Below are 23,938 nucleotides of genomic sequence, written 5' to 3'. Positions count from 1 at the left end.
ATGTAGACCTGACATGTAACAGTAGACCTGACATGTAGACCTGACATGTAACAGTAGACCTGACATGAAGCAGTAGACCTGACATGTAGAACTGACATGTAACAGTAGACCTGACATGTAACAGTAGACCTGACATGTAGGCCTGCCATGTAACAGTAGACCTGACATGTAACAGTAGACCTGACATGTAACAGTAGACCTGACATGTAGACCTGACATGTAACAGTAGACCTGACATGTAACAGTAGACCTGACATGTAGACCTGACATGTAACAGTAGACCTGACATGAAGACCTGCCATGTAACAGTAGACCTGACATGTAGACCTGACATGTAACAGTAGACCTGACATGTAGACCTGACGTGTAACAGTAGACCTGACATGTAACAGTAGACCTGACATGTAACAGTATACCTGACATGTAACAGTAGACCTGACATGTAGACCTGCCATGTAACAGTAGACCTGACATGTAGACCTGACGTGTAACAGTAGACCTGACATGTAGACCTGACATGTAACAGTAGACCTGACATGTAACAGTAGAGCTGACATGTAGACCTGCCATGTAACAGTAGACCTGACATGTAACAGTAGACCTGACATGAAGACCTGCCATGTAACAGTAGACCTGACATGAAGACCTGACATGTAACAGTAGACCTGACATGAAGACCTGCCATGTAACAGTAGACCTGACATATAGACCTGACATGTAACAGTAGACCTGACATGTAACAGTAGACCTGACATGTAACAGTATACCTGACATGTAACAGTAGACCTGACATGTAGACCTGCCATGTAACAGTAGACCTGACATGTAGACCTGACGTGTAACAGTAGACCTGACATGTAGACCTGACATGTAACAGTAGACCTGACATGTAACAGTAGAGCTGACATGTAGACCTGCCATGTAACAGTAGACCTGACATGTAACAGTAGACCTGACATGTAACAGTAGACCTGACATGTAACAGTAGACCTGACATGTAACAGTAGACCTGACATGTAACAGTAGACCTGACATGTAGACCTGACATGTAACAGTAGACCTGACATGTAACAGTAGACCTGACATGTAGACCTGCCATGTAACAGTAGACCTGACATGTAGACCTGACATGTAACAGTAGACCTGACATGTAGACCTGACGTGTAACAGTAGACCTGACATGTAGACCTGACATATAACAGTAGAGCTGACATGTAGACCTGCCATGTAACAGTAGACCTGACATGTAACAGTAGACCTGATATGTAGCAGTAGATCTGACATGTAGACCTGACATGTAATAGTAGACCTGACATGTAGAACTGACATGTAACAATAGACCTGACATGTAGACCTGACATGTAGATCTGACATGTAACAGTAGACCTGACATGTAACAGTAGACATGACATGTAACAGTAGACCTGACATGTAACAGTAGACCTGACATGTAACAGTAGACCTGACATGTAGACCTGACATGTAACAGTAGACATGACATGTAACAGTAGACCTGACATGTAACAGTAGACATGACATGTAACAGTAGACCTGACATGTAACAGTAGACCTGACATGTAGACCTGACATGTAGAACTGACATGTAACAGTAGACCTGACATGTAGACCTGAAATGTAACAGTAGACCTGACATTTAACAGTAGACCTGACATGTAGACCTGTCATGTAACAGTAGACCTGACATGTAGATCTGAAATGTAACAGTAGACCTGACATGTAACAGTAGACCTGACATGTAACAGTAGACCTGACATGTAGACCTGAAATGTAACAGTAGACCTGACATTTAACAGTAGACCTGACATGTAGACCTGACATGTAACAGTAGACCTGACATGTAGACCTGACATGTAACAGTAGACCTGACATGTAGACCTGACATGTAACAGTAGACCTGACCTGTAACAGAATAATCTATATTGGGTATGTCGTTCAGGTGTTCACCTGGTCTGTAAGATTATTGGATCTGAATTACAGATGTGGACGTGTTTTGAATGAATGTTGAGGCTTTAGCCCTGGGATAGACCTGTTTTATATAACTATCTCCATGGATTGACCTGGTTTACATGATGATGGGGTTTAGTAATCCACAAGGCTTATACAGGTAAATGGTCTTGATGTACGTTTACTGCCCATGCATTCCCATTCTGGCAACAAGTTTGTGGTAGTAAAAAAGTGAATGGGGATGGGGAAAATCTCCCTCTTCTCCCTCCTCTCTCCTCTCCCTCCTCTCGTTCCTCCCTTTTCCCTCCTCTTCCTCCTCCCTCCTCCTTCCTGCTCTCTTCCTGCCTCTTCCCTCCTCTTCCTCCTCCCTCCTCCTTCCTGCTCTCTTCCTGCCTCTTCCCTCCTCTTCCTCCTCCCTGCTCTCATTCCTGCCTCCTCTTCCCTCCTTCCTGCTCTCTATTTTTTATTTAACCTTTATTTAATTAAGCAAGTCAGTTAAGAACCAGTTCTTATTTACATTGACGTCCTACCAAAAGGCAAAAGGCCCCCTGCCGGGGCCTCTACTCTCCCCCTCCCTGCTCTCTTCTCTACCTCCTCCCTACTGCTTCTTCCTCCCAGCTCTCTCTACTCTCCCTACTCTCCCAGCTCTCCCTACTCTCCCAGCTCTCCCTGCTCTCCCTGCTCTCCCAGCTCTCCCAGCTCTCCCTCCTCTCCCTACTCTCCCAGCTCTCCCTGCTCTCCCTACTCTCCCTCCTCTCCCAGCTCTCCCTACTCTCCCTCCTCTCCCAGCTCTCCCTACTCTCCCAGCTCTCCCTGCTCTCCCTCCTCCCTACATACCATAGGTTGTCCATCATCGTTCCATAATTCTCCACAGATGAGACCCACTTCTCTCATACTGACAAAATTACAATATTTTAATCTGTGGAGAATTATGGAACGATGATGGACAACCTATGGTATGATGGGGCCGTGGTAAATTAATTCATTAATGAAAGCGTGAATGAATTAATAAATGATCGTGTGAGGTAATGAATACAGGTGTGAATGAAGCGATGAGTGAATGTGTGAATGAATTAATCAATGAATAAATTTGTGAATGAGTTCCATTGCTAAATCTTAAAATGCTCTTTCCCTTTGCAGTTAAACCAACGGTCATAGATGTGGACATCTATGTGAACAGCATTGGACCGGTGTCATCCATAGATATGGTATGATAATAATTATATTAATAATCATTTGTTGTGCTGAATGCAGATTGAAATGTTGAGCCTGTACACACACACACACACACACACACACACACACACACACACATACACACACACACACACACACACACACACACACACTAGAGCTCTGCTACCCAACCAGAGCCCGGTTAGGTGGGGCCTGTTTTTTCATCCACAACTAGCTAGCGTATCATTTAAAAAAAATACTAAAATGACTTGATTTCTGGACCAGTGTCAGTTTGCTCCTGCTCTGCTGCACCAGCAGTGCACCTCTCCTGATGTGATGTAGTCTACAACATGTGTGTGTGTCTGGTGGTTGTTGCTGATGCTAGCTACTAGTCGCAGTCGTCGCTATGGATACGGATGAAGTGAAATTGAAACTCAAAATCCCAAATGACATTTTGGAAAATCTTTTGATTTAGTTGCTGAAACTAAGATGCCCACAAGCCATGTGAAGTGTCGAGCTTCCCCCCCCCCCCCCCCCCTCGATTTTGAAATATGATAGCTAGAGAACCGGCACCTCCTCTCTCCAGTGCCACGCTAACCGAGGATGCAGCGGCCGCTGCGCAACAGGAGCAGTCTGTAACAAAGCATGACATCATTTCTCTCTGCCCCAAGGCAGTTACTGGCTAAAGTCAAATCAGGAACCTAAAAACAAATGTGTAGCTTTCTGTAGCAGGATATTAAGCCCTTTCACACAGTTCAAGGAAGTGGTTTTCTTGATTTAGCTCAGGAGCTAATAAACGTGGACTAGTCATGGACGCATCCCCCATTGACACTGTGCTCCCTGACCCCACAAACCATATCACGGAGGTGCCACAAACATGCTGCTGAAAAGAGGATTGAGGTGGTTGCCAATATTACCAAGCAATGGCTGGTGTAAATGACTTGGGGGGGTCCACGTATATGTCGATTATCGTAAGGTTAACTACATGGCAATAACCTGCCATTACATTGAGTTCCAGCTGAAAAGCAGAGTGCTAGCTAAAGGGATGTCGTCGTCATCGTCGTCGTCCCCCCCAGAAGATGAGAAAACATAGTAAGATGAATCATGACTGTGCTTTTTTTTCGATCCGAAAAAAGGGGGGGGATCCATATTAATTCCAATGATTTTGGAATATAACGTTCAACGAGTAGGTGTCCACATACCATTGGTCAGGTGGTATATTTGTACTGAATAGCCCACTGAAAAGGGTTTTTGGGGGGCCGCCGTGCCGAATTAGTTAAAGTTCTGGAGGCCTATTTAACCCGTTATTGCTGGTTCTGAATAACAGTGGTGAAACACAGAACATATCCACAACAAACAGCACTCAAAACTCCAAGCAGAATAATACATTATTATGATACATTATTATGATTCATTATTATGATTCATTTTTATGATTCATTTTCTCCACTCTTATTGTGTGCTCTGGTGCTGGTTTATCATCAAGGATCTCGCTGTACTTTGCTCCGTTCATCTTTCTCTCGATCCTGACTAGTCTCCCAGTCCCTGCCGCTGAAAAACATCCCCACAGCATGATGCTGCCACCACCATGCTTCACCGTAGGGATGGTGCCCTGTTTCCTCCAGACGTGACGCTTGGCATTCAGGCCAAAGAGTTCAACCTTGGTTTCATCAGACCAAACAATCTTGTTTCTCATGGTCTGAGAGTCTTTAGGTGCCTTTTGGCGAACTCAAAACGGCTGTTGTGCCTTTCACTGAGGAGTGGCTTCCGTCTGGCCACTCTGACAAATAAATTCTGTAAAAAAAAAACATAAAAGAAAAGTATAGGTCTGTCGTCATTCTCTTTTGAAAACCAAATGCTTGAAAGGAAAACAGTTCACAAATTAAAGTAATGTAGTATGTGGGGAATAGTGCACCATGGACAGCTTTACTAAACCAATGGACAGCTTTATAAATCAGATGGACAGCTTTACAAAACAGATGGACAGCTTTACTAAACAGATGGACAGCTTTACTAAACAGATGGACAGCTTTACGAAACAGATGGACAGCTTTACGAAACAGATGGACAGCTTTACGAAACAGATGGACAGCTTTACGAAACAGATGGACAGCTTTACAAAGCAATTAAAGCCAATGAAGTCATAACAAGGCCAACTTTAAATGCTGACATGGATAAACCAGAAGTGTCTCAGGCCAGAGGCTATACTGTAGCTCCCAGATATGTGTCTTTACAGCTTACTGGAGACATAACTGTGTTGTGATCTCTCAACCTAACAGTGTTGTGATGGATAAACCTAACTGTGTTGGGATGGCTTAACCTAACTGTGTTGGGATGGCTAAACCTAACAGTGTTGTGATGGCTCAACCTAACTGTGTTGTGATGGTTAACCACTGGTACCATTAATGCTGGTTAGTGCTAAGTTGACCACCAGAGGGTGTCTATGAGAAGCATTTGATTGTCTTCAATAATGGCTGTACTAGAGAATGCAGGCATGCAGGAGAACGGGGTTCAATTCCCCGACAGGGAGGAAGGAGTAGGCTGTCCTTTTAAATAAGAATTTGTTCTTAACTGATTTCAAATGTGTTATTTCATAGTTTTGATGGCTTCACTATTATTCTACAATGTAGAAAATAGTAAAAATAAAGAAAACCCCTACAATGAGTAGGTGTGCAAACTGTTGACTGGTACTGTATCAATTAATATTATTAATATTGTGGTGTTTCTATTCCAAGGAAAATGAAAAAGCCCTCTGGGTTTCTGTTAGGATGGAACGGAAAATATGGCGCTGTACAACATGATGGCCGGGAGTACAGTACTGGGCTATTAAGCTAAACAAAATCCAGTCTCCTGCGGGCACATAGGAGACCGGGGTTCAAGCATGGCTGTACTAGAGAATGCAGGCACGCGGGAGAACAGGGTTCAATTCCCCGACAGGAAGGAAGGAGTAGGCTGTCCTTGTAAATACTAATATGTTCTTAACTGACTTTCATAGTTAAATAAAGGTTACACTAAGAGCATAACATTTCCACACCCTAATTGTAGTGTAACCAATACCCAAACAGAGATTCAGTGAAAATAAAAACATAAAAAATCTCATTGATTTACTAAGCTCAGTCCCCGTGCTTGTCTCAGAGCAGCGCGAATTGGTGCTGTAATAGTTGTAGGCGTTTGCTTCTAACTTCAATATGCTCATTCAATGAATAAGACCTACACCAGGTAGACTAGATGTGGTGGGTGTGACCGAGGTAGACTAGATGTGGTGGGTGTGACCAAGGTAGACTAGATGTGGTGGGTGTGACCGAGGTAGACTAGATGTGGTGGGTGTGACCAAGGTAGACTAGATGTGGTGGGTGTGACCGAGGTAGACATGAGGTGGGTGTGACCGAGGTAGACTAGATGTGGTGGGTGTTACCGAGGTAGACTAGATGTGGTGGGTGTGACCGAGGTAGATAGAGGTGGGTGTGACCGAGGTAGACTAGATGCGGTGGGTGTGACCAAGGTAGACTAGATGTGGTGGGTGTGACCCGAGGTTGACTAGATGTGGTGGGTGTGACCCGAAGTAGACTAGATGTGGTGGGTGTGACCGAGGTAGATAGAGGTGGGTGTGACCGAGGTAGACTAGATGCGGTGGGTGTGACCAAGGTAGACTAGATGTGGTGGGTGTGACCCGAGGTAGACTAGATGTGGTGGGTGTGACCGAGGTAGACTAGAGGTGTTTGGCGTAAAAGCAACACAGCTGAACACACCATCCCCATTTCTCGATGTACAAAACTGATAGAGACATACCCCAAGCGACTTACAGCTGTAATCGCAGCAAAAGGTGGCGCTACAAAGTATTAACTTAAGGGGGCTGAATAATTTTGCACGCCCAATTTTTCAGTTTTTGATTTGTTAAAAAAGTTTGAAATATCCAATAAATGTCGTTCCACTTCATGATTGTGTCCCACTTGTTGTTGATTCTTCACAAAAAAATACAGTTTTATATCTTTATGTTTGAAGCCTGAAATGTGGCAAAAGGTCGCAAAGTTCAAGGGGGCCGAATACTTTCGCAAGGCACTGTACATAGTCACTCGGTGGACTTTCGATGTTTCCATTCAGTCATACATCATCAGATAACATGGCACTAGGCTAGATTTGTTTCCTACCAACCTAAGGATTCATTTTGATTTCCAGTTTCACTGACTCACCCATTGATGCCCAGCTCACTCGCTGGTGATGGCCTATGCGCTCGTGCCCTCTCTCGTTGTATTTTTTAAAACCATATTTGGAAGCCTGCAGCTGACAGATTAGAGTCTTCTCTTTACAGCAGGAGCCATTTACTTTCCAACCTGTGTTTTCCTTCTATTGTAGACTATTTGAAATATTGTGAAAGGCCTGTTTTGCTACATGCTGTTTGTTCACTGACAGATTTTCTGCGCGTTCCCGACTGTGGGCTAGGCCTTGTTATGTTATTGGGCTACACTCCACAGCTAGGCTTTTTTTTCTCTTCAAGGTAGCTATTTATCCTCTGTGGATAAATTATAGGCCTTCTCGTGGTGTAGTAGGATATTCTGAATTATTGAATGTCTTTCTGAACAAACAGCAGAACAGTTATTTAAATTGATCAGGTGTGCTGCAGTTCCACCAGAACCCTTCGCACAGCTATGATTCTATAAGGAAACAAACGATGAAGTGCAATGCTAGAGAGCAGAAGGAGAGAGATCATAGAAAGTGAATCTCATTGTAGTTCTGTGAGAGATACGGTGGGGGACTCAAATTAACTTTGATTGGGTTTATTTGAATTTGGAGTTTAGAGTTGAGAGAGATAACTGAGAGAACTTTAAGCCAAATACTATGAAACATCCCTCTGAGAACACCGTGGGTAAAGATCATCTCTGGTGGAGTTCTGGAACTCTCTCTTCCTATGAGGAGGGAGTGATGCTACTGATAATGAGGTGTAGTCTAACTACCATCTACTCTGAGGAGGGAGAGACACTACTGATAATGAAGTGTAGTCTGACTGCCATCTGCTCTGAGGAGGGAGAGACACTACTGATAATGAGGTGTAGTCTAACTAGCATCTGCTCTGAGGAGGGAGAGATACTGCTGATAATGAGGTGTAGTCTAACTACCATCTGTTCTGAGGAGGGAGCAACACTACTGATAATGAGGTGTAGTCTGACTACCATCTGCTCTGAGGAGGGAGAGATACTGCTGATAATGAGGTGTAGTCTAACTACCATTTGCTCTGAGGAGGGAGAGATACTTCTAATAATGAGGTGTAGTCTAACTACCATATGCTCTGAGGAGGGAGAGATACTACTGATAATGAGGTGTAGTCTGACTACCATCTACTCTGAGGAGGGAGCGACACTACTGATAATGAGGTGTAGTCTAACTACCATCTGCTCTGAGGAGGGAGAGATACTACTGATAATGAGGTGTAGTCTAACTACCATCTGCTCTGAGGAGGGAGAGATACTTTTGACAATGAGGTGTAGTCTGACTACCAACAGTAATCTGTTGTTAATGGAACAGGAGAGGATGATGAGGACACAGAACCTCTACTTTAACAGGAGAGGAGGATGTTATGATGAGGACAGAGAACCTCTACTTTAACAGGAGAGGATGATGTTATGATGAGGACAGAGAACCTCTACTTTAACAGGATAGGATGATGTTATGATGAGGACACAGAACCTTTACGTTAACAGGAGAGGATGATGTTATGATGAGGACACAGAACCTCTACTTTAACAGGAGAGGATGATGTTATGATGAGGACAGAGAACCTCTACTTTAACAGGATAGGATGATGTTATGATGAGGACACAGAACCTTTACGTTAACAGGAGAGGATGATGTTATGATGAGGACACAGAACCTCTATTTTAACAGGAGAGGATGATGAGGACACATAACCTCTACTTTAACAGGAGAGGATGATGAGGACACAGAACCTCTACTTTAACAGGAGAGGATGATGTTATGATGAGGACACAGAACCTCTACTTTAACAGGAGAGGATGATGTTATGATGAGGACACAGAACCTCTACTTTAACAGGGGAGGATGATGTTATGATGAGGACAGATAACCTCTACTTTAACAGGAGAGGGTGATGTTATGATGAGGACAGAGAACCTCTACTTTAACAGGAGAGGGTGATGTTATGATGAGGACAGAGAATCTCTACTCTAACAGGAGAGGATACAATTAATATACGTTTGAAGTTTACATACACCTTAGCCAAATACATTTAAACTCAGTTTTTCACAATTCCTGACATTTAATCCCAGTAAATATTTCCTGTTTTAGGTCAGTTAGGATCACCACTTTATTTTAAGAATGTGAAGTGTCAGAATAATAGTAGAGAGAATGAATTAAACTTTTATTTATTTAATCTCATTCCCAGTGGGTCAAAAGTTTACATGAACTCAATTATTATTTGGTAGCATTGCCTTAACATTGTTTAATTAAAACCTGTTATGGCTGCATCCCTTTGTTCTCAATTTCTGCCTGAAGACATACCCTAATCTAACTGCCTGTAGCTCAGCCCCAGATGCAGAAGACATACCCAAATCTAACTGCCTGTAGCTCAGCCCCAGAGGCAGAAGACATACCCTCATCTAACTGCCTGTAGCTCAGCCCCAGAGGCAGAAGACATACCCTCATCTAACTGCCTGTAGCTCAGCCCCAGAGGCAGAAGACATACCCTAATCTAACTGCCTGTAGCTCAGCCCCAGAGGCAGAAGACATACCCTCATCTAACTGCCTGTAGCTCAGCCCCAGAGGCAGAAGACATACCCTAATCTAACTGCCTGTAGCTCAGCCCCAGAGGCAGAAGACATACCCTCATCTAACTGCCTGTAGCTCAGCCCCAGAGGCAAGGATATGTATATTCTTGGTATCATTTTAATGGAAACATTCTGAAGTTTGTGGAAATGTTAATTGAATGTAGGAGAATAGTAGATCTGGTGGAAGAAAAGCGAAAGAAAGAGCATACTTTTTCTGTTTGTTATTGTTGTAGAATCATCTTTCACATGTACTAGAATAGCCACACAGTCAGATAGGACGCTGGATATCATTTTGATGGATAACACAAGAGGGCAACTGTAGGTGTGCAAAGTTTCAGACTGATAACTTCAGGAATGGGTGAGCTACATGACATTTAGCATGAAGTCACCCAGGTGTCCCACACAAGTTGCCCAAATGTACCCAAGTGGCCGAATTGGTGAAATGACCTATAACTATATACAGCAGTGCAAATAACTATATACAACATATCAAAAAGCAATTCTAACACACACACAAAAAAATGTTTAAAAAAATATTAGAAAATAAATATACAAAAAAAAAAACAGTACACCCCTTGGAAGTCCTCGTCATAATATGTTGCTGCCTGTGCCATGTCCCATAGCAGTCTCTTTCTGATGTAAAGCAGAGGCAAACTGAACAAGTGGTGCATTTCATGCGACGCAGAACACAACGACGCCTCCATGCTGTGCCCTTTTGGCCCTGAGGCACAGTCATGCCTGCAGTAATGAACTGTGGCATATGAACACCACTGGGGGCACAGGTAGAGCAGGCAGTTTGGCACCGGGGGCTCACAGTCGGAGTCGCTATCACTGTGAAAGAAAACATTAAAAAAAATAATTGTATTGTATGAGCCTTTTATCATCACATAAAATAAACAGATATGTATTGTATAGAGCAGAGGGAACAGTCACTAAGGTGTTCCATTCAACTCCGGCCATTGTTGTATATACAGTGCCTTGCGAAAGTATTCGGCCCCTTTGAACATTGCGACCTTTTGCCACATTTCAGGCTTCAAACATAAAGATATAAAATTGTATTTTTTTGTGAAGAATCAACAACAAGTGGGACACAATCATGAAGTGGAACGACATTTATTGGATATTTTAAACTTTTTTAACAAATCAAAAACTGAAAAATTGGGCGTGCAAAATTATTCAGCCCCCTTAAGTTAATACTTTGTAGCGCCACCTTTTGCTGCGATTACAGCTGTAAGTCGCTTGGGGTATGTCTCTATCAGTTTTGCACATCGAGAGACTGACATTTTTTCCCATTCCTCCTTGCAAAACAGCTTGAGCTCAGTGAGGTTGGATGGAGAGCATTTGTGAACAGCAGTTTTCAGTTCTTTCCACAGATTCTCGATTGGATTCAGGTCTGGACTTTGACTTGGCCATTCTAACACCTGGATATGTTTATTTTTGAACCATTCCATTGTAGATTTTGCTTTATGTTTTGGATCATTGTCTTGTTGGAAGACAAATCTCCGTCCCAGTCTCAGGTCTATTGCAGACTCCATCAGGTTTTCTTCCAGAATGGTCCTGTATTTGGCTCCATCCGTCTTCCCATCAATTATAACCATCTTCCCTGTCCCTGCTGAAGAAAAGCAGGCCCAAACCATGATGCTGCCACCACCATGTTTGACAGTGGGGATGGTGTGTTCAGCTGTGTTGCTTTTACACCAAACATAACGTTTTGCATTGTTGCCAAAAAGTTAAATTTTGGTTTCATCTGACCAGAGCACCTTCTTCCACATGTTTGGTGTGTCTCCCAGGTGGCTTGTGGCAAACTTTAAACGACACTTTTTATGGATATCTTTAAGAAATGGCTTTCTTCTTGCCACTCTTCCATAAAGGCCAGATTTGTGCAATATACGACTGATTGTTGTCCTATGGACAGAGTCTCCCACCTCAGCTGTAGATCTCTGCAGTTCATCCAGAGTGATCATGGGCCTCTTGGCTGCATCTCTGATCAGTCTTCTCCTTGTATGAGCTGAAAGTTTAGAGGGACGGCCAGGTCTTGGTAGATTTGCAGTGGTCTGATACTCCTTCCTCCTCCTCCTTCACAACAGTATCTCGGACCTGCCTGGTGTGTTCCTTGTTCTTCATGATGCTCTCTGCGCTTTTAACGGACCTCTGAGACTATCACAGTGCAGGTGCATTTATACGGAGACTTGATTACACACAGGTGGATTGTATTTATCATCATTAGTCATTTAGTTCAAAATTGGATCATTCAGAGATCCTCACTGAACTTCTTGAGAGAGTTTGCTGCACTGAAAGTAAAGGGGCTGAATAATTTTGCTCGCCCAATTTTTCAGTTTTTGATTTGTTAAAAAAGTTTGAAATATCCAATAAATGTCGTTCCACTTCATGATTGTGTCCCACTTGTTGTTGATTCTTCACAAAAAAATACAGTTTTATATCTTTATGTTTGAAGCCTGAAATGTGGCAAAAGGTCGCAAAGTTCAAGGGGGCCGAATACTTTCGCAAGGCACTGTATCTATACACACACACACACACACCCAAACAAACCAACACACACAAACTACACTTTTCATTGCAAAAAAAAAAGTTTTTTTGTTTTAGATATAATATATATATATTTTTATTTTTCATAAAACGGCATTAGCACTTACCCGCCCAGAAGTACGTCCTGTCCTTGCAGAAACAGCTCCTCAGTTTGTTTGAATCATAACACTCCAAGATTCCTCAAACAGAAAATCTTTCTCACTTTCACTTTTTCACTTTAGAGTTTGACTTCGCTTTACATGAATTCTTCGCCATGATATCTTCAATGAAATCGTTGAGACTACAACTTTCCGAAATACAGCTGTGTGTTAAAAGCCTTACAGCAACTCCTCTGATCATCAAGGCGAGAATGTAGTTCCTTGCGCGTGCGATTACAACCAAGGAATTGTGGTCCAACCCCAAACCATTACATACTGGCGTTTACCTCAGCTCATTGGCTATCTACCCAGCTAGATTTCAAGAAGATCAGTGGTCATTGGGCAGAAATATAGTCAATCAATGAAGGTTCGCTAAAATTATTGGTGCGTAAGGTAGTCATTTATCGTTGTCTTCAAATCAGCTCACTTTGGTCAATACTCCCTGCAAAAAAACCAATGACTTTTGGCTGTGTTGCGAACATCCAGAGGAATGCACTGAAACCCACCATGACTAGATAAACAATTGTTTACATGGGCGAATCACGCCGAATGCTCTGTAAAAAATTGATAGAGATGGAATTAACGGCACAAACGGTTTACAAAATGTTTCGATTTAGGCAAAAAAATGGATTTTATCAAAGAAAACGGCACTTCATTTGATCAATGGGACACTCAGGAAGATGAATAAGAGCAAGATATCAGAATGTAAGTCATAATTTTACCTTCAGATGTGAATGTGTAAAAACTGTCATGGCGGAAAATGTTTCTGTTCTTGATTTCTCTTCTCAAACAAAAGCATGGGATTTGTTCTCTGTAATAGCTATTTTAAATTGGAAAACATAGTTTGATTACCAAGATTCTAATCTTTTGAAGGGTGTAAGAAACGTGCATTTTCAAGAATGTTTAATGTTACGAAATAGTATATTTAGTTGTCACTCTGAAATTTCCCCTGATGTTGGTCCCTGTACGGGGATCGCAGCCATAACAGGTTTTTAACTTGAGTCAAATATTTTGGGTAGCCTTCCACAAGCTTCCCACAATAAGTTGGGTGAAATGTAAGTCTTCTCGGTGTGTGTCCTCTATGTGTTGGTCTGGGGGGTGGATTGAGGTCAGGGCTTTGTGATGGCCACTCCAATACCTTGACTTTGTTGTCCTTAAGCCATTTTGCCAAGTATGCGTGGGGTCATTGTCCATTTGGAAGGCCCATTTGCAACCAAGCTTTAACTTCCTGACTGATGTCTTGAGAAGTTGCTTCAATATATTCACATCATTTTAGTACCTCATGATGCCATCTATTTTGTGAAGTGCTCCAGTCCCTCCTGCAGCACGGTATAGTTTGTTTGTTTTAAAATGTAGTGTTGTGTTCTCTCTGGTCGTGATGTTTGGTCCTCTTCATCCCTACCCGTCCCTGCAGGAGGCCTTTTGATAGGCCGTCATTGTAAATAAGACATTTGTTCTTAGCTGACTTGCCTAGTTAAATAAAGGTTACATACATGTTTTTATAAATAAATGAATACATTTAGGTCGCCACAGACTCGTACATGTCCCTGGGCCTGGAAATGATTCATTTCCCCCTCCAGGATGGAGAAGCTGTCTTCATTATAGTATGGGGATTCTAGTGGGGGGATATACTGTAGGATGGAGAAGCTGTCTTCATTAAAGTATGGGGGTTCTAGTGGGGGGATATACTGTAGGATGGAGAAGCTGTCTTCATTAAAGTATGGGGATTCTAGTGGGGAGATATACTGTAGGATGGAGAAGCTGTCTTCATTAAAGTGGGGGGGATATAGGTAGCACGCAGGAGGACATTTTTCTCTGTTGAGATCATTTCCTTTTGAATTTCTAGCCAAATGTGAAATGTTCCTGTTTTGATTAATTTAATGGAGTGAGTTAGGTCTGCTTTATACCAAATTAGCATACCCCCTGAGTCCCTTCCCTGTTTCACACCTGGAAGTTTGGTGGATGGGACTACCAGCTCTCTGTAACCTAGAGGGGAACCAGTGGGTCTGTCTCCTCTATACCATGTTTCTTGTAGAAATATACAATAAGTACAATGTCCGTAGTTCCGATTTCTTTTGTGAAGTCCAGGTTCCTGCTCTTTAGGCCAAAGGCAGTTGACCTCAGGCCTGGGATATTCCATGATGAGATAATGAAGGCTTTGTGTTCCATAGTGTCCAATGTTGTTAGTTGTGGGGTTTGGCCTCAGACCAGTAAGTGTGAGCAGAGCCTGCTGAGCATCTGGTACATGCCATTGGCTTGGACTAGTTTAAGAGTTGGGGTTGGGCCTGTTTGCCTTCTCACGGCCTGGGTGTATGTGAGACTTTCATGTTGAGGCCCTCATGTTGAGGCCCTCTTTGCGGGATTGGGGGGCATGGGGAGGGCAGGAGTGGCATACAGTATGTCTGATCTGAAGGGGCTTTAATGGGGTGTGGGCATGGTTGACTTGGGGGGGGGGGTCGATTGGCTGGGGTGGGGATGTGGATGTGTCTATTTGTGGATTTAAGTCATCTCGGTGTGTGTCCTCTATGTGTTGGTCCCCGGGGGGGGGGGGGGGGGGGGGGGGGGTGAACCTAGTTGGTCCTCAGACCAAAGGTCTAGGGTGCGCTGGGTGTATTATTATGTGGCTGGGTGAACCTAGTTGGTCCTCAGACAGAAGGTCTATGGCGCGCTGGGTATTTGGGCACCAAAGTTTAGACACTATGTGTTTTGGAAAAGGTCTCTCTGTCTCTCTCGCTCTCAATTCCAATTCAATTTAAGGGCGTTATTGGCAGTTAAACATATGTTAACAAAGCCAAAGCAAGTTAAATGGATAATAAACAATAGTACAGTAAACATTACTCTTACAAAATATCCAAAAAAAGAAAGAAATGTATTTTATTTATTATGTCTAAATACAGTGTTGTAATGATGTGCAAATAGAACAAAAGGGACAATAAATTAACATAAATATGGGTTGTATTTACAATGGTGTTTGTTCTTCACTGGTTTTCTTGTGGCAACAGGTCACAAATCTTTCTGCTGTGATGTCACTGTGGTATTTCACCCAATCGCTCTCTCACTCATGTATTTTGTCGTTTCTGCCTGGGGTTAAGTTGATTAGTTTGTTTCCTAGTTAGTCAGTCATTGTGTTGCCATAAGAACCTGATTTGAGTGGGATGGACTGTCTACCTCTTCCCTCCCTCACTTTTACAGTTGCTCAAAACAAGCCACTGATTTTAGTGATATAAAAAACATGATTTGATTGTGATGGACATTGAATACTAAAACGATAATTTACTGACAATTGACTGAACAATAAATTATTATTCAGAGGCACGTAGGGGTAGTTTTACTGGGTTAGCATTGTTAATAGCTTTCTGTAATTTGGTATGTACACTGTGCTGCCCAACTAATCACTGTCAGATTGGTCCTGTGTTTCCCCAGGGGGTAGGATCCCTGCTGCATAGCTCTATCATGGTAAATATGGCTTTAAGGAAAGCTATTTAGGTTTAATATTCCCCGCTGGTTAAGTGACTATGGAGTCCGTGACTACGTTCCCTATTCCCTATATAGTGCACTACTTTTGACCAGTGCCCATAGCTCTATGTGCCCTGGTCAGAATTAGTGCACTAAATCATAGGAGGATGCTGAGGGGAGGACGGCTCATAGTAATGTCTGGAATGGAGTGAATGGAATGGTATTAAATACATGGAAACCATGTGTTTGATGTGTTAAATATCATTCCATATATTCTGTTCCGGTCATTACTATGAGCCAATCTTTCCCTCTTCCTATGATATAGTGCACTAATTCTGACCAAGGTGCAATTTAGAACTGGGAAAGATTTTGTCACCAAAGCCCCATACATCTTAAACGCAAGTGAAACTAAATGCATTCTATTCAATCGATCACTGCCCGCACCTGCCCGCCCGTCCAGCATCACTACTCTGGACGGTTCTGACTTAGAATACGTGGACAACTACAAATACCTAGGTGTCTGGTTAGACTGTAAACTCTCCTTCCAGACTCACATTAAGCATCTCCAATCCAAAATTAAATCTAGAATCAGCTTCCTATATCGCAACAAAGCATCCTTCACTCATGCTGCCAAACATACCCTCGTAAAACTGACCTTCCTACCGATCCTCGACTTCGGTGATGTCATCTATAAAATAGCCTCCAACACCCTACTCAACAAATTGGATGCAGTCTATCACAGTGCCATCCGTTTAGTCCCCAAAGCCCCATACACTACCCACCATTGCAACCTGTACGCTCTCGTTGGTTGGCCCTTGCTTCATACTCGTCGCCAAATCCACTGGCTACAGGTTATCTACAAGTCTCTGCTAGGTAAAGCCCCGCCTTATCTCAGCTCACTGGTCACCATAGCAGCACCTTAAATAAAGGTGTTCTCAACTAGCCTACCTGGTTAAATAAAGGTGTTCTCAACTAGCCTACCTGGTTAAATAAAGGTGTTCTCAACTGGCCTACCTGGTTAAATAAAGGTGTTCTCAACTGACCTACCTGGTTAAATAAAGGTGAAATAAAAATGTAAAAATTAAAATTAAGGTGCATTCGGAAACTATTCAGACCTCTTCACCTTTTCCACATTTGTTACATTACAGCCTTATTCTAAAATGTATTAAATTGTTGTTCCCCCTCATCAATCTACACACCGTACCCCATAATGACAAAGCAGAAACAGGTTTTTAGAAATGTTTGCAAATGTATAAAAAAATATATAATAATATCACATTTGCATTTACTTTGTTAAAGCACCTTTGGCAGCGATTACAGCCTCACGTCTTCTTGGGTATGATGCTACAAGCTTGGCACACCTGTATTTGGGGAGTTTCTCCCATTCTTCTCTGCAGATCCTCAAGATCTGTCTGGTTGGATGGGGAGCGTTGCCAGACAGCTATTTTCAGGTCTCTCCAGAGATGTTAGATCGGGTTCAAGTCCGGGCTCTGGATGCGCTACTCAAGGACATTCAGAAACTTGTCCCAAAGCCACAGAGAGAGAGAGAGAGAGAGAGAGAGAAAAAAATATATATACCTTTTACTTTTTGACTTTCTTCAATGATACATCCTCATTTAATTGAATTAAAACCTCCCCATCCCACCACCCCAACCTTTTTAAAAACAAATATCCCCTGTACTGCATCCTCACCTTGCCCTCTCCCCCACGATACAAAACAACACCACACATCACAATAACCAAAACCTCGCCACTTCTACAACCGTATATCCAACCCGTCTTCCCCAGCTGTACAGATGCCCCCCCCCCCCCCCCCACACACACACCATATCCCCTTGAAACATCTACTCACTTTATATCATTTTATAGAACTCAAATTCCACGCAGAGACCACCACATTAAATAACATTAAATAATAGTAAAGGGTCTGTTATTTCCCCATCTTTCACTCTGTGTTGTCTGTTCACACTGCTATGCTTTATCTTGGCCAGGTCGCAGTTGCAAATGAGAACTTGTTCTCAACTAGCCTACCTGGTTAAATAAAGGTGAAATAAAAAATAAATAAAAAAAAAACAGAAAATTCAACAACACACATTCGGCTTTTTCCTTATTCGAATACCTGTACCCCATTATGAACATCCCAACAGTCAACTCCTTCCCCAACAGAGACATTTGTGACATTTAGCTGGCTAACACAGGCAACACATGATTCACCGTTTCACTCATGACACAGAAAGTATACCCCTGTCCGACTCACGGGTCAACCAGCTGTTAGTGGCCAGGGCTCCATGTAGAACCCTCCACTGGAGGTCCCCTGACCTCTGTGTTACTTTGTAGAGCCCCCTCCATCTAAAACCCACCATACACTCCATCCCACATAGCCCCTGTCACTGATGTGCCTTGATTCCTTTTAGGCTCCTAATGTTCCTTAACACAGAGGGTGTAGAGGGCTTTTACAACCCACCCCCTCAAACTCCCCCCAGGCTCAGAGTGTTCAAATCTAACAAGTCCTCCAGACCCCCTTGCCAGTCCCCAGTCTCTGCCGTCAACTGCAGTGGCGGAAACATTGGTGGCCCCTCTCCCTTTGGCCTCTCAAACATCCCCCTTACCGGCCCAGACAGTGCCTCCTGGACTTCCTCCAGGAGCCCCTCCAGCAGCCTAAGAGACGTTATTCCTGTTTGTTGTGGACTTCTGTGTTTTCCACCCCTCCTCCCCCAGCAGCTGCAGGTCACCCTGCCATAGTAAAGCCGCTGCCATCAGTTGCCTCTTCAGGATGGCTGGGTTGTTGAAGATAGGCTACTCCCACACCCCAGCCCAGCCTCCACAACCCCTTCTTGTGTGGGCCTAACAGCTTCCAGGCCCTCAGCACTGCAGAGTAAAAATCAGAGTACCTGCTGTACTGAGCCTCTCCAGCATCATCAGGATCAGCTGCCGGTCCAACCCTAATCCACCAACTCTCCTCAGCAGCACGCATGCTGGTTCCCTCCAGCCAACATCAGTATGGTGCAGCAGTCTCTGCACCGCCTTTAGTCGGAATGCAGCCACCCTGCTCTCCGGTTCAACCAGGCCCTGTCCTCCTTCGTGGACGGACATATACAACACTGCTGCCTTCAGCCAATGATGGCCCAGACAGAAAACATCTGCCAGCTACGAGCAGACCGGCAGGGAGGGGTGAGGACAGACTGTTTATGGAGCCACAGGGAAGATGCCTCCAGGTTGTTGATTATCAGCATCCTCACTTTATATGACACTTGGGACAGGAAACACATCCACATGGCCAGTCTTGACACCACTGCCTGTGACAGCCCCTCCCAGTTCTTCCTGACCCACCTCTCTGAGCCCAGGGGGGGGCTATCCTTCCATGCCCCACATAACAGAGCTTTGCTCTTGCCCCTGTTCACCTTCGCTGACGAAACTCTTCCCTACCCCTTGCACTAGTCTCTAGTGCCGGCGTATCCTGCCCATCCCTGACCATCACAGAAACGTCACCTGCATTCGCCAACACTGCTATGCCTGTCAACACAGCCATGCCTGTCCAGCACACTTCCTGCAATCTCCTGCATAGCAGGCCCAAAAAAGGCTCAATGGCTAGTGTATATAATAGCTCCGATAGAGGGCATCCTTGTCTAATGCCCCGCTTCACCCAGACCGGCCTACTGAGCCCCCCTCCCACCTTGACAATACATGAAGTCCCAGCATACAACATCTTCACACAGGCCAAAAACCTTTCCCCAAACACAGACATCACATTAACCAGATACTCATGGTCCACTCTATCAAAAGCCTTCTCTTGATCTAAAGAGACCAGTCCAAAGTCCACATTAGAACCTCTCTACAAGTCCAACATGTCCCTGATTAAGAACAAGTTGTCCGTGATTGACTGTCCCGGTACACAAGATGTCTGGTCCTTGTGTACTATAGAGTCCAGATGGGACTTCAGTCTGTTAGCGAGACGCTTGGCAAATATCTTATAGTCTGCATAGAACAATGCCACAGGCCTCAGGTTCTTAAGTTTACACAAGTCCCCTTTCTTGGGCAGGAGAGTCAGAGCCTCCCGACGACAGCTCTTCGGCAACTTCCTACTTCGACGCACTAACACGCAAAAGAAGTCCAGTCCAATTATTCCCCGGAATTCTTTATAAAACCATCCAGTCCATCGAGCCCCGGGGGACATCTGGGTTACGGCCTCTGCCTGTTCATGGGACAACCCTCTGTGCCAGAGAGAGCTTAGGGAGATCTGCAAACAAAATCTGAGCACACATAGGATCACACAGTTCTGCCCTATACAAGTCAGTATAAATCTCCACAGTCTGCTCCTGCATCTGTCCCACCACAGAGGTCACCCGCCCATCAGACAGCCGTAGACAATGCATATTCTCAGCTTCACCACTCTGTTTTTCCAAACCAAAGAAGAAGGAGCTGGAGCATCCATCTCCTTGAGCATCTTTAACCTGGACAAAACTGCCCAGGTCCCTACGTATTTCAGTTAAATTAGCTTGGAGGCCTACATTGCCTTGCCCCACCAGCTCTGCCTCCACCTCACTAATACTACGCTCGAGCTCCCCCAATACTCTCCTAGTCTCTGAGGATGAGAGAGCTGTATGCTGTTGACAAATAGAAAATGAAGTATTGAAAAAAGACCAAAAGACCAAAAGTAAGGACAGAGCCCTCCACACGGTCTCTCAACTACAAAACACTCCCAGCATGCACAGAGAGAGAGAGAGAAAGAGAGAGAGAAAGAGACGGCACCCTATTCTGGTCAAATGTAGTGCACTATTTAGGGAATGGGGGACCATTTAGGCTGCAGCATGAGTCTTTCTTTCTCCCTCTGCCTTAAGTCCCGATACACTCCATCGGCCAGAAGCTTCCCTCTTCAAACTGTGTAATGATGAAATGGACAGCGTGCTGCGTCTCGTTGCTCACTTAGAATATACATCATGACTTCTCTGGAGGGGGAGAGGGAGAGAGAGCAAGAAACCAGGTCACTACAGTCCCACTGTAGGGAAACAAGTTTGTGTGTGTGTGTGTGTCTGTGTGTTCATATAGACACACTACATCTTCACAACAGTCCCAGCAATGTTTCACGTCAACCATCGAGGTATGATGAGCCCTAGTCAGCTAGTTAACCATCTATACTTCTAGTGAGCCCTACTCAGCCAGCTAACCAGCAGAAAACATCAACAGAAAACATTGTAACATTTTGTGCAACAACAGAAAATGACATTATTTTAACAGTTTTAGAAACTTCAGAGTGTTTTCTATCCAAATCTACCAATTATATACATATCCTGGCTTCTGGGCCTGAGTAACAGGCAGTTTACTTTGGGCATTCATTCAGACAGGAAGTGGAGAAAAAAGGGCCCTAAGAAGTTGTAGAGAACATCAACAATAGTAAATGTTATATAATGCTGATAGAAATTACTTTCTAAAAGGTGTAACTACTAACATCTTTATTGATAGGTTCATTTAAAAAGCTCTGAAAACTGTGTTTGATACGTTACACAGGAACTATAATTAAAGTGCATTCTGAAAGTATTTAGACTCCTTGACTTTTTCCACATTTTGTTACTTTACAGACTTATTCTAAAATGGATTAAATATATTTTTTCCCTCATCAATCTACACGCAATACCCCAGAATGACATCACAATACCCCAGAATGACATCACAATACCCCATAATGACCATTTTTTCAAATGTAAAAAAGAAACGTTCCATTTTCAGGACCCTGTCTTTCAAAGATAATTCATAAAAATCCAAATATCTTCACAGATCTTCATTGTAAAGGGTTTAAACACTGTTTCCCGTGCTTGTTCAATGAACCATAAACAAATAATGAACATGCACCTGTGGAACGGTCGTTAACAGCTTACAGACGGTAGGCAACTAAGGTCACAGTTATGAAAACTTAGGACACTAAAGAGGCCTTTCTACTGACTCTGAAAAACACCAAAATAAAGATGCCTAGGGTCCCTGATCATCTGCATGAATGTGCCTTAGGCATGCTGCAAGGAGGCATGAGGACTGCAGATGTGGCCAGGGCAATAAATTGCAATGTCCGCACTGTGAGACGCCTAAGACAGCGCTACAGGGAGACAGGACGGGAAGCTGATCGTCCTCACAGTGGCAAACCACGTGTAACAACACCTGCACAGGATCTGTACAGCTGTACATCACACCCGCGGGACAAGTACAGGATGGCAACAACAACTACCCAAGTTACACCAGAAACACACAATCCCTCCATCAGTGCTCAGACTGTCTGCAATAGGCTGAGAGAGGCTGGACTGAGGGCTTGTAGGCCTGTTGTAAGGCAGGTCCTCACCAGACATCACCGGCAACAACCTCGCCTATGGGCACAAACCCACCGTCGCTGGACCAGACTGGACTGGCAAAATGTGCTCTTCACTGACAAGTCGCAGTTTTGTCTCACATGGGATGATGGTCGGATTCGCATTTATCGTCGAAGGAATGAGCGTCACACCGATGCCTGTACTCTGGAGCGGGATCGATTTGGAGGTGGAGGGTCCGTCATGGTCTGGGGTGGTGTGTCACAGCATCATCGAACTGAGCTTGTTGTCATTGCAGGCAATCTCAACGCTGTGTGTTACAGGGAAGACATCCTCCTCCCTCATGTGGTACCCTTCCTGCAGACTCATCCTGACATGACCCTCCAGCATGATAATGCCACCAGCCATACTGCTCGTTCTGTGCATGATTTCGTGCAAGACAGGAATGTCAGTGTTCTGCCATGTCCAGCGAAGAGCCCGGATCTCAATCCCATTGAGCACATCTTGGACCTGTTGGATCGGAGGGTGAGGGCTATGGCCAATTCCCCCAGGAATGTCTGGGAACATATTCCAATTTCCGTTAGTCACATGTCTGGAGAACTTGTTCAGTTTATGTCTCAGTTGTTGAATCTTGTTATGTTCATACAAATATTTACACATGGTAAGTTTGCTGAAAATAAACGCAGTTGACAGAGAGAGGATGTTTCTTTTTTTGCTGAGTTTATATATTTTTTTCAATGGAAATAATACGTATTCAGACCCTTTACTGAGTACTTTGTTGAAGAGCCCTTGGCAGCAATTAAAGCCTTGAGTCTTTTTGGCTACGATGCTACAAGCTTGGTACACCTGTATTTGTGCAGTTTGTCCCATGCTTCTCTGCAGATCCTCTGAATATCTGTCAGGTTGGATGGGGAGCTTTGCTGAACAGCTATTTTCAGGTCTCTCCAGACATGTTCGATCAGGTTGACGTCCGGGTTCTGGCTGGGCCACTCAAGGACATTCAGAGACTTGTCCCGAAGCCACCTCTTTGTTGTCTTGGATGTGTGCTTACGGTTGTTGTCATGTTTGAAGATGAACCTTCGCCCCAGTCTGAGGTCCTGAGTGCTCTGGAGCAGGTTTTCATCAAGGATCTCTATGTACTTTGCTCTGTTCATCTTTCCCTCGATCCTGACTAGTCTCCCAGTCACTGCCAGTGAAAACTTGATGCTGCTACCACCATGCTTCACCAATCTTTGTTTCATCAGACCAGATAATCTTGTTTCTCATGGTCTGAGAGTCTTTAGGTGCCTTTTGGGAAACTCCAAGCAGGCTGTCATGTGCCTTTTACTGAGGAGTTGTTTCCATCTGGCCACTCTACCATAAAGGCCTGATTGGTGGAGTGTTGCAGAGAATTTTCTACTTCTGGAAGATTCTCCCATCTCCACAGAGGAACTAGAGCTCTGTCACAGTGACCATCGGGTTCTTTGTCACCTCCCTGACCTAGGCCCTTCTCTCCTTATAGGTCAGTTTGGCCGGGCAGCCAGCTCTAGGAAGAGTCTTGGTGGTTCCAAACTTCTTCCATTTCAAAATGATGGAGGCCACTGTGTTC

General features: G+C 43.9%; 1 protein-coding gene across 1 annotated transcript in view; it reads left to right on the top strand.

Annotated features, from left to right (window-relative positions):
- Positions 1-23,938, top strand: part of LOC110523058 (gamma-aminobutyric acid receptor subunit gamma-3) — a 257,745-nt gene that overhangs the window by 70,511 nt on the left and 163,296 nt on the right. Inside the window, exon 2 of the mRNA XM_036978984.1 lies at positions 3,106-3,173. Coding sequence (XP_036834879.1) covers positions 3,106-3,173 — 68 coding nt within the window. The remainder of the gene's footprint in view (positions 1-3,105; positions 3,174-23,938) is intronic.

Source organism: Oncorhynchus mykiss, chromosome 5 (assembly GCF_013265735.2).
Source record: "Oncorhynchus mykiss isolate Arlee chromosome 5, USDA_OmykA_1.1, whole genome shotgun sequence".
Lineage (NCBI taxonomy): Eukaryota > Metazoa > Chordata > Actinopteri > Salmoniformes > Salmonidae > Oncorhynchus > Oncorhynchus mykiss.
This window is presented reverse-complemented; position numbering and strand designations above follow the sequence as displayed.